Source organism: Agrilus planipennis, unplaced genomic scaffold (assembly GCF_000699045.2).
Source record: "Agrilus planipennis isolate EAB-ADULT unplaced genomic scaffold, Apla_2.0 scaffold12, whole genome shotgun sequence".
Lineage (NCBI taxonomy): Eukaryota > Metazoa > Arthropoda > Insecta > Coleoptera > Buprestidae > Agrilus > Agrilus planipennis.
The window spans coordinates 286,112-298,486 of record NW_020439003.1 but is presented as its reverse complement, the minus strand read 5'-3'; the positions used below and the strand labels follow the sequence as shown (position 1 = coordinate 298,486).

Genomic DNA, 12,375 nt, shown 5'->3' with positions numbered 1-12,375 from the left:
AAAGTCCCTGCCGGCCGGAGGTAGGCTGATATATTACAGTAATATCTTCGAGAAATATTCTTCATTATGATTTCCGCCCCCAACATATATGCTTGTATACGACCAATGTCCTTGAAATTTTAGTATGTTGTAGAGCTCAACATAACGAATCAGAATATATATTCACAGAAAGCATTATATATTTTTATATATTTCCTAGTACAATATCGGAATTTCGTACACTTCCTAGGAAATGTATGCATTTCCTAAAATATGTGTGTATTGAAAAATCTTTGAAGCAATATTTTATACATTTCCTAAATAGCCTCGGAATTGTAAACATTTCTTAGGAATATCTAACAATATACATTTAAATTCAAATGGCAGTTTTTTAGAGTGAGGTATTGTATTATATAATACAATTCTTGGATTTCCGGTAACATATACTTAACACGAATGTTCGCTTAAGCCGGTTCGGCAGTGGCATTTGGATTTAAATGTAAACTGTTAGGAGTTATTAAAATATTGATACCTTTTTCATGGAAAAACAACATACAAGATTATATATATATATATATATATATATGTATATGCTAGTCATAGATAATTAATCAAGTATAATTTTTGTATAACTAAATGCTTAATATTATTCAAGTTGAATATTGCATATTTTTTCTTTGTATAAATACTTCAATTCTACGTCTATTTCTATGTAACTTAAAAAAAATGGAAATATTTAAAGAAATTTCCTATAACTTGTTTGAAACTACAATTCAACGACAATTCACTGTTACTCCGGAATCGGTAGATATCACATTTAAGTTGCAAGAAATTACAAACGCATAATTTTATTGTTAGCAACCGTGGAATAAAATGTTTGTGCGTAAGTTCGCAGGCTGCGTAACGGATGGCACATTTATTTACAAGCTGTGACACAAAACTATAAACCTTAAAATTGATGTTTTGTATGATTTTAAAAACATGCTGCAATAAGTTTACCATATCTTCACCGTTCGTCGTGCCAGTCAGCGACAAATATTGCATAAATACTTTGTTGATTTTACCGGTAATTAAATACAAGTATGCACACCTAAACGATTGTTCGTCAATTTATGTAACACCTTTTTGTTTTTGTTTTACAATTCGTTAAACGATTATTTATTTGTATGTAGGTACTAGAAATTTCTTAATTTGAAGTTGTACGAAATCTGTACATGATTATTTCTCGTTTTCTGATTTACAATTAGACAGCAAGAAGAATATTCTATTTATGTTAGGAACCGAATAAGATAATCAGAAATGTAACCCACAGTTGGTCCTGGTAGGCGAACCCTGTATGGACCTGCTTAGGGTACAAAATCTGGCCCTGATTAAATTGTGTAATCTGGGACTTAACACAGAAAAATAACGCCTTAAAACATTTGTACCTAATATACTCTATGTAGTTCAGTTAGGGTTTCCACATTGGGACCAGATAAGGCTCAATGGAGCATACCGTAAAAGGGTTCGGATAAGGTATTCCTAGAACTAGACTAAGCTTAATAGAGTATACTGTTACAGGGTTGAAATAGTATATCTACATCAAGAATACATCAGTTAATAGGGCAAACTGTAAAATGCTGTAAACAGGGGTTGCTGATCAATCCCTGATTTTGACCCTAAGTGTAGTAGCATGCTATAGTAGGAAGATGCTCTAGTAAATCTGGAACCTGATAGGATTTTCCGTAACAAATTTTTAATCGTCTACGACGGGGGTTACTATATAGGGGTCTAAAGTGTATAGTCCTTCGTCAGGATTCCTTTATGTTAATAACGTCTTGTAAAAGAACACATATCGCAAGTTCTCTGTGAATGTCTTTAAGATGGATTCGATTGATCTAGTGTTATGTTTTTGTATGATCTTATTAATAACTAACACTCTGCAAAATGCAATATGGGAACTATTGTTGTTAGCTACTCATAACAATATTTAAGGATGAAATGATGTATTTAAATTTCGTGCATCCTGTGCATGGATTTCTGATGACTTTTAGCAAATGTCGTTATAGCGAAACGAGCGACTGGCATAGTAATCTAAAAACCTATTGCCAATTCATGTTCCTAATCGGGAACGCGGCAATACTTTAAACGTGAAATACATATGGAACAATAAAACGTGTGTAATATCTATGTGTCTTAAAAAATGTGTGCCTGTTTGAAATTCAATATATGTTGTTAGTGACGGGCTTTTGCCGAATAATAATAACTAACTGCCTATTGATGTAGGCTATACTATACGAGAGTAGAGAAAGGCGCCACGCCTCAAGCTTTTTGTGGTTGATTTTACAATGTACAATATCTCGAACGTATAGATATCGTAATAATAAATAGTTTAAACTATTCTTCTGTCACTAATCTTACATGGGAAGTTATAAGATTAGGTGCAGTTTGTTTAGTTCGATTGTTTCCGCAACTTCAAAAAAAAAATAACATGACATTCTTAATCTTGCTTAGTGAGTTTCCCTTTTTGTTAATGTCAAAAATCATCGGCAACCACACAAAACTAATTTTTCTTCTAGATAGGGCATAGGGGGTACATGCCATTTTCTGTACTCCTAACAATGTGTCTACAAAATTTCATGATGATTGATTGAGTAGTTAAGGCGTGAAATCGACCACGTAAAACTAATTTTTATATACCTCGGCATCACAATTTTTTTGTTCTTTTATACACCGTTGACAATCTGTCCACAAAATCTTATGATGGTCGATTAAGTAGTTAGCGCGTGAAATCGACCAAATAAAACTAATTTTTGCTATCTCTCGGGAACAATATTTTTTCTTGATTAAAGGTACCCTATACCCTTTTCTGTACCACTGACAATATGTCTATAAAATTTCATGACGATCGGCTAAGTAGTTAAGGCGTAAAAAGCCGACAGACAAACAAACACATTCGCATTTATAATATTAGTTAAGATCGCTGGATATTATTTTAAGCCCTGTCGAAGTCTTAATGGAAAACGTTGGTGTTTTGTTTAAGTAAAGTAATAAAAACCTTTCACCCCAAAATTGCTTTAATTTCTTTCTATTACATGTTGAAATTGGACATCTCTAATAAAGGCACAGTAAAACCATCAGCAACATACATGAGTATTTACGAAGATGTAATTTAAATCATGATTTATTGCTAAGTAGGTTTTAATTGCTATAACAGTAGTTCTAATAGCACATTAGTGCCTACCTCATTTTAATTTTTTTAATTTTTATTTATTTTCATTTCATGGTCTGTCAAAACCACTTCCATTTCATTTAAGGATATGTAACACTTCCCTGCTAGAATTAATGTGTGGATATTTTTGTTTATAGACCGTTCGTACATATTATGAATCAGCACCCGGGACCAATTTGTCGACTAGTCTTTATAACGTAAATGACCATCCGAATGGAGTGATTTACTCGATGTCTCGAAGTGACCACATTCCTTCCAATCAGCTTTTACCTCAGCAACGTCTTGTTCAATGTTTCAATAACTCGTCACAGTCTGAAACGAATATTCCTGCCATAAGAAGCTACAGTCCTAGTGGACTTAAATACAATAGACTAGGAGGTAATTATTCTAATAACCATTAACTCTCATTTGTTAATTGTTAACACGTAATTATTTTGTTACAGAACCAAATAGCACAAGCAGTTCTAACGAATCAGTATCTTCAGCATCGAGGGACGGCCTGTACATAACAAACCACGTATCTCCAGAAAAAAATAAACGGTCTAACAACATTGGCCTTCCATATCCAAAGAGTTACAGATCACCTGGAAATGTGTAAGCAATACAGCCTTTTTTCTGATGCATGTTTTGAATAAAGAGAAAAACAATTATTATTAAGTAGATTTCTAATTTTTAATCACATTGTTTTTATTTTCGATTTTATTATTAGAAAACTATAGAAGTAGTAAAATGAATAAATTTAATTGTTTTTCTCATAGTTTTGCACGAGAATAATATTTGCATGGGTTTTGAGAAAGAAAATAATGGATATTTTAACATTTTGAGCATGTTTGTGTATAATAATAATCACATCATGGGGCTGTACCTTTCCTACTATTCTAACTTTCTGTGCTTTCTTCTAACACTAAAGGGGCCAAGAACAGGTCCGGGGGAATCTAACTTCACCAATAACTGTCTTATTAAGTGGTAGGATAAGTCCATCTGTTTCTGGCCTCCGGTAAGATTGATTTTTGCTTCCTTTATGCTATTCAGGAACTTGCAATGAAAGCTAAATTTCTTTCATCGTCTAATAGTTACTTTTTATAATTCGAACGTTATGTTTAAGTAAACTGTATGTCAAATAAAAGAAGCTTTATTGTGATACAAGTTTATGTTTCTACTAAATGAGACGTTAAAGACGAAATTCTTAAGTTCTCATTCTTTACATTGTGTTAATTACATCGTGTAACAGTAGCTTAATTAAGTGAGCATGCTGTCATTTTCTGCTTCTCTCTTATTAGCTGGGTTATTTTATATGTTTCATACTAATGTTCTTATAATGTTACTTAAAAGAAGGTGTTCTTTTTTAAGTGTCTAATTAGTTTTAAATGTTCCCAGGAGGGTACGTACCCTATACGCGTGCTTAGGAGAAAACGATGGGGAATTGTCATTTGAGCCAAACCAAATTATTACAAATGGTAAGTTTCACCTACTCCTCAAAGTAATTTATTTGATTTCAAAAAAAAAAAAAAAAACTGGTCAGTTCTGGACCAAGCCTTAGCCTTTTCATTTTTAAACATTTTTAGTTTAGAATTTTGGTTTATTATAAAGTACAGTATGTAGACATAACGTTCAAGTAAACATGTGTTAAAATAATATATATTTACACTCTACAACGAATGTGTTCTTTTTGTAGTACGGCATTCACAGGAACCAGGATGGTTAGAAGGAACTTTGAATGGTAAAACTGGTCTGATACCTGAAAACTATGTGGAAATTCTTCCTTGACATGTTGCGGGTTGTTTGTCAAAATTTTATCATACAACTTGTAACGGGCTTAGGCGAGCTTTTCATCTGCAGGATACAGACTCCGATCAAAGCGAAAGTAGCTCTGATCATCACCCCCTTTAAGGACATGTTGCAATTTATAAAACTTTACTTATAAATAATTAAGAAATCGTAACACCAACTGTAGGTGCATGGATGTAAGTTTTCGATGTCAATTACAAGAAATCAGGCAGAATTTAGCCACTGAAATTACGATTTAACTGTGACATTCCCCCCTAACGCATTTACTATTTTTTTAGTTATTTAAATAAACTTAATTATTTTAAGGTTGTTTTGTTCTCAAAATTACTTTTAAATATGGTTTTTCTCTGCAAAGTATAGTTCCAGTCATCAATCTTTTGCTGCTTTCATTTTTGAGTAATTAAGTACTTTTTTTCAAGTACATTTAATACGTATCGAACCCTAGAAACGCCCTTAATCTAGTAGTCTATATTCTAATTATGTTGTATATATGTACATGTTAGTAAGTGATGTATGTATTTGTGGATATGTGTATGGTTCTGTGTGCGAAGTTCATGTTGATGTGATATGTGTATTAATTTAAAAAAAGGATAACAATGACAGACTCATGTTTTTATTTTTCATGTTATTTTTTGCTACCCTACGAAATAATTCTGTCACTATGTAATTTCCTTTTTTTTTTCGTTTTTATTTATTTTCTTTTACATTTGTACACGTTCTGTGATAGAAAAACAGACTGGCACGAATTAGAAGTATGTATATTGAAAAAATAGCCATGGAATGGAATATATAACGGTTTGCATTGAAAATTTTGTAAAATTCCAAATATAAGAGCAATAAGACTTTTGTGTCCCTATAGTTGTAAAATTTTTGGTTTTAACTGTATGATAAAATATCTATTTATTGGACCAAACGAACACCAATTTATTCCAAACTATCGTATATAAATAAACAATATTGTCTTTAGAAGCTAATGTTAATTTCATTATTCATGCTACATTGTATATAAAATGTATTTTCAGTTTATGTTTGTGGTAATACGTTTGTGATTCTTTTTCCTGTTTTTCAGTTACTAAATATAATAAATACTTGTACATAAACAAAAATTATTCCCCGTTTTTCGTAAAAGAATCACAAATTGTTGTAAATACTACTATGCAATGTTTAGTTAAACTTTATGTGCGTAGTTATAGTTCAGTTGATTTGTGATATTTTCGTATATAGGTTTGATTAAATAATTATTATTTTACCAGTGTTTAAGTACTATTTATCCACTTTGTTATGATGTTTCAAATATTTTATCAGTTATCCAATATTTTATGTGTATCAATTAAAGTTTGTGTATATATTTTATTGACCTTGTTATATGTGTAGTGCTTCTTTAGATTCCATGAAAAATGTGTTGTCAAGAAAATAATTTCTCAATAAATGTGTGAACAGCAAAAGTATTAAAAATAATAATCCTAATATGGCAATAACAAAGTATATTCCAACAAGATTATACATACAGTTTCACATGAACATACATACAGTTTCACATGAACGATGGGTCATAATTAGGTCAAAATTTAATTTGAAAAAGTTTTAACTGTCTATCTAATCGTAAGCTACAATCATATTTACTAAATAGTTCACAAAGTAAAATACAAAATACATATAAAATAAAAAAAGGGATCGTCCATAAAGTACATCACTCAAAATTTCACCTTTTTGAACACCTCCCTCCTGCTTTATCACTCTAAATCACAATTTCAGCGACCCCCCTAAAAATATTACGTTACAAAAGCTAGCCCTCTCCCTCACAACGATTTCTTACGATTAAAAAATAGCAATGAGAATTAATTTCTATCGTAATGAAAAACTTTAAGAACTGTCAAGTTAAGAAAAACGTTAAAATAAAATTAATGGACTGTGAACGTCACATTTCCTCAGAATTTTTTTAAAATTTTGATTGTTTATTAAAATAGGTCTTATTTTTTTAAAAAGTGTAAGAAGTCATTTGTATTTATTTTAAATGTCTATNTTAAATTTTTATTAATATAAATATGCATCACTAATCAATATCCCGTTAAGAATTAGGGTGTGCTTATTGTTATTGTTAGTTTCGATGCTGATAAGGTGAGATAAAGACATAATTACAGACTGTTTTGTGTAAGAGATTCCGATCATCATTCTGTTGGATTTTATAAACCTTGTGGGTGTGACATTGGCATTTGCGACTAAAGCGCCGTTGACCATAGAAAAGCTCTTTATTTCTGTGTGAGTGGTAATTATAAGTTTATTAATTTCATGAAGCACATCCTTATTACAAACAAAGTCTTTCTGACGTAACGCCCACATCGTAATTATTATTCTCATACCTACACGTTTGTTCCATCAAATGTCACCGATTATGATGGTGGCAGCACCCATAAAAAAACGTTATTTATGCATAATAGAAAAGTATTTTCTCGAAATTCTTTGTAATTTTGCTTTTGTTAAGAGGTAATCGAACTACCAAATATACACAACTGCCTGTGCAATTTTTCTTTTGTATCTTTATATATCTGAAATGAAGTGCATATTGTTTTAAGTTTAATTTTTTTTTTTTTAATTTGGTTTTAAATGGGTAGTTTTTCACAGAAATGTGGCTAATAAGTTGTATTTTATTCCTTCAAAATTGTCAATCTTAAATAGAGATTTGAGATGCAATTTAATGTTAAAAAAGTTAATAGAAAAATGGCCAGTATCCCAAAAGTCTACGAATGTCATAAGCTTATAAAATGCGAAATCGTACGAATCGCGAGTATTTACAGCAGCTCTGGTCAAAACTACCTCCGACTGCACAAAAAATACACAAGTTGGTGTAGTTTCTCTTAGAACTACTGCTATATAATGCTACTCGTGCTTCGTTTAAAATTGGCTCCAATATATTTTGTAACCACGAACTCGAATGGGTCAAGTCTTTATTGACCCTATTTTTCAATTAACTTTTAAACAATTTAGGGACTACCAACTACCCACAATTCTAGTCAAAATTTGAATAAAAGAAATTTTTCAAGTTTCAATTTTTTGCAAAATTATTTGCAAAAACTATCAGAAACTTCAGAACTCTTTATTTATTATCCTCCTTAGGTATGAGAGCACTTTTTCTACGATAAAAGGGTGCGGTCTGACGTTAGCACCCCGAAATTTAATTTATTGGTTTTGTTGTTAAAATTCTATCGAGAACTATAGAATTATCCCTAGGGGTACAGAACGCAAGAAAATTCAAACTTCATGAATAAGGGTGCCAACTTCGTGGCAATCAAAGATTAGTTCGGGACAGGAAACAGTGAAGGTGCGTGCCCTATCAGGCTTAGGACTTACGACCGATGACGATTACTTTTATCGTTTTGACAAGGACTGACCCAATCTTTAAGATATTATCCAAAATCGCTTTTGTATTTAAGCATGACGTAAGCTCAGTTTACCCTTTCGTCTAATTTTTCATTTTTAGTTTCGACCTTTCCTATATATCTACCTATATAGGTAATTTGGCGACGTAAACTTCGACCCGCGTCTAAAAATAGAGCTTTTGTCTTGATGATTTCGCCTGTCATCGCTCGCGGTCGCCCCGTTCCGTGTCTTTCGCTCTTTGCAAATTTCGGAGGTTTTGGATGACGTACGTTCCCTGAAATAACACCGATATGACGTCACATGCGGGGGTGTAAAGTTATTGATCGGTAACGTCATTGATGGTTGCGTGTGCGCGCTCTACCCCCTTGCGATTTATCAAAGGATTTAGTTCACGAGTCCCCGAAATTCACTAAACGCTCTCGTTCATTAAACACGTTGTACATTTTGTATCAGACAATAACAGCACCCGAGTACGTTTGGTGCTTTTGAATTGCTAATTTTTTGTTTTAACTATGTAAAAGTGCTACGGTGAAGTATAGCAAACGTTTCCGTTTCGTTTGAAATGTGTGTCAGTAGAACTTCCGTTTTTGTTTATTCAGATGCAGGTGCCACAGGTAAAGTTTAAGTATTTGTGTTGTTCCTATTTGATAGGTGTTTATTCCTTTAATTTTTGTGTCTTTTTTTTATTAAAATGAAACGATGAAAGTCTAATACGTTGTAGATTTACACGTACGATTTGTCTTTAAACAGTAAAGTACATTACCTATTAAATTTTCCAACTTTTATTAACTTTAATTAAGTCTTCACTGATCTAAATGGGTTATAAAAGGTATAATAATAAAATGTTAATTTTTTGTATTATTCATTATTTTTAGANTCTTTTACATTTGTACACGTTCTGTGATAGAAAAACAGACTGGCACGAATTAGAAGTATGTATATTGAAAAAATAGCCATGGAATGGAATATATAACGGTTTGCATTGAAAATTTTGTAAAATTCCAAATATAAGAGCAATAAGACTTTTGTGTCCCTATAGTTGTAAAATTTTTGGTTTTAACTGTATGATAAAATATCTATTTATTGGACCAAACGAACAGAATATAAATGTATCACATATAAAAAGGGTAGAGGGGAGAGCATCGCTGCCCTAAATACGTGTCAGAGATCATCGACGACCACATAAAACTAATTTTTCTGCTCCTCGGGCACAGTATTTGTTTTCCTGAATAAAAGGCACCCTATGTCCTTTTCTGTATCTCTGATAATGTGTGTAAAAAATTTCATGATGATTGATGGAGGAGCTAAGGTGTGAAATGGCAACAAACAATCAAACGAACTAACATTCGCATTTATATATTAGTTAGGATTACTAAACTTATATTTTCTATTTTAATTGATAGTCAATTTTTGGTTAATTATATTGGCCGAAGTTAATGGTTAATTGGTTAATTTTCCCTGTTTTAACGGACAATATTACATTTAGTTCCAATGGTTCTTGGAATTATTATTGTACGTCTTTAGTGTATAAAATTTTGATTGTTTATTAAAATAGGTCTTATTTTTTTAAAAAGTGTAAGAAGTCATTTGTATTTATTTTAAATGTCTTTATTATTTTTTTTACTAAGCAGGTTATTACACACATTTCTGCAAACTTCTTTCGCTAGTTGCCCAATGTAGAAATTGTATGCAATTTAGAAATTTCTGTATGCCTAGCGTATTCTGTACTAATTGCGTCGTTTACTTTTAATTACTTGGAAACGGACTACATAAATAATTAATCTAAATTTTTATCCGAACGAAATAATTTCCATATCACCTGCAACTAAAAGCGAGTTATGGATTTTAATTACCGTTACTATGAGCGAATTTCACACTTTAACGATGTTATTTCTCGTTGTTATAGGCCGATGCTTCTGTAGATATGGCCGAACGACATTTTTACAATGCAAGCATGGAATATGTTTGTCTTATTCAAGAGGTACAAGAGCGTAAAAAGTTCGAATTTGTTGAGACTTTACTCAGTTTCATGTTTGGGTGGTTAACATTTTACCATCAGGTAAGTCATATATTGTATTCTTCTTCTTTGTAACATATAACATAAAGATTAGAGCCGAGGGTCGATAATGAGAGTTTGTCTAAAATTTTTCGATTTATAATTTTAATAATAATTCAACTTTTAGAACTTCTGTTTTTTTTTTAACTTTCTTAGAACTAGTAGGAAAACCTTTAGATTAGGAATTACCGAAATTCTTAAAGAAATAATTTCTTTAGTGAAGAGTTTTCCCGAGTTTAAAAAGTTTTGTATCACTAAGTTTACAAAAAAATTTTTTTAGCTTTAAAATAGTCTGGTCAAAACCTCATTTATTACAGCGAAATAGCAATAAATTTTATACTAACCAATAGTTAAAGTCTAATAACAGCGAAAAAAATGTAAAATACTAATTAATTTCGTCATATTTTTAAATTAACATGGTTCGAATTAAACCGAACGAAATCTCATGGTATTTAGTATGCCAGAACACTTTTTTATAAACTATCTTATTTAATTTATTTAGTTGCTGATTTTACTATTCACATCTCAGCTGGCCACCTAGAGGGTAGCAATATATATTTCGTTCTCCTGTTTAAAATGTCCTTATTTTTTTTTTATAGGAACATCATAATGCGTCTCTAAATAATTATTGTTACTGTAATTGTGACTCAATAATAATTTTTTTTTGGTTTTTTTAATCAATCTACAAAACTTAGTAAAGAAAAATCAAAGAAGTTGAAAATTGTATTTACTGTCTGAATGTCGACCTAAAATTGAATTATTATTATCTGTACGGTACTTTGCAATCTAATGTTTTTGATATTTAGATATCTATGAATTTTCTAACAAGAAATTTAATTACATTGCCTATTTTAAGCATAAAACAGTACTCAAGAGATTGAGTCCCATCTTCACCCACTTTGATCGCGAGTGATTATTTTAGACTTAATTGTACCTACATTATAATATGTTATCATTTGTTTCTAAAGGTTTAATTGAAACAAAAATAATCAGGATAAAATTTGTTTATTAATTACCTAATGAAACGTAAAATTCTTCAGGGTCACGAAGTTGCTAAAGATTTCCGGCCTTATATGAAAGATCTTCAATATAAGTTGCAAGTGACACGAAGTAACTTTGAGGAAAACAGTAAAAAACTAAGAAATAGACTTCATGAAATGCAGAAACAATCTCTAGACGAGCCCATAAGAAATTCTAGAGGTCGTAAAGAGGGATACCTCTATCTGCTAGAGAAAAGTATGTACAAAAACTTTGGTATAAAGCAAAATTAAAATGAAATATCGCGTTTTTATTTTTTTAGAGGCGTTTGGTATGACATGTACCAAACACTGGTGTACGTACAATAAGGAAACCAAGGAATTTACAATGTTACCTTACAATCAACTAACAAGTAAAAATATTGTAAGTTTATTAGACATATCTAAAAAAAATGCACGTACGTGAAGTGTTATTAGGCTGAAAGTTTTTAATTTTAGAAAGAACAACCAGAAGTAATGGTTCTTTCGTCTTGCGTCAGACGAATGTCAGATTCGATAGAAAAAAGGTTTTGTTTCGATTTACAAGTGGATTCAAGGCCTGGCATCACTTACACATTCCAAGCTGTTTCCGAAACCGATAGGAAATCCTGGCTGGATATAATGGATGGAAAAGAACCTGTAAGTGCCTAACATTTACTTAATGTTTTCTCTTTTTAGATATAACTCCCTTTTTGTAAAACAATTTTAAAATTAAAAAATTGAAATCAATAGAATGAAACCTTAGCTACTAAGGAAATAGATCTACACATAACTATTACATATGCATTTCTTTTAAATTTATTAATTAATTTGTTAGACATACACGACACCAGGAATAACGAAACTTCAAAAGCAAGATTGTCAAGTCTTGGATGAGATTGGGATTCAGTTTGTGAAGAAGTGTATTGAAGAACTTGAAAACAGGGGCCTCGAAGATGTTGGGATAT

At 31.3% G+C, this 12,375-nt stretch overlaps 1 protein-coding gene across 1 annotated transcript in view; it reads left to right on the top strand.

Moving 5' to 3' along the window:
* The window catches only part of LOC108733352 (rho GTPase-activating protein 26), a gene marked incomplete at its 3' end in the record, with an annotated part of 74,937 nt that extends 62,566 nt beyond the window's left edge, over positions 1-12,371 (top strand). The window contains exons 4-8 of the mRNA XM_025975995.1: positions 10,263-10,415; positions 11,453-11,648; positions 11,713-11,813; positions 11,888-12,067; positions 12,246-12,371. Coding sequence (XP_025831780.1) covers positions 10,263-10,415; positions 11,453-11,648; positions 11,713-11,813; positions 11,888-12,067; positions 12,246-12,371 — 756 coding nt within the window. The remainder of the gene's footprint in view (positions 1-10,262; positions 10,416-11,452; positions 11,649-11,712; positions 11,814-11,887; positions 12,068-12,245) is intronic.
* Between the last annotated feature and the right edge of the window lie 4 nt (positions 12,372-12,375).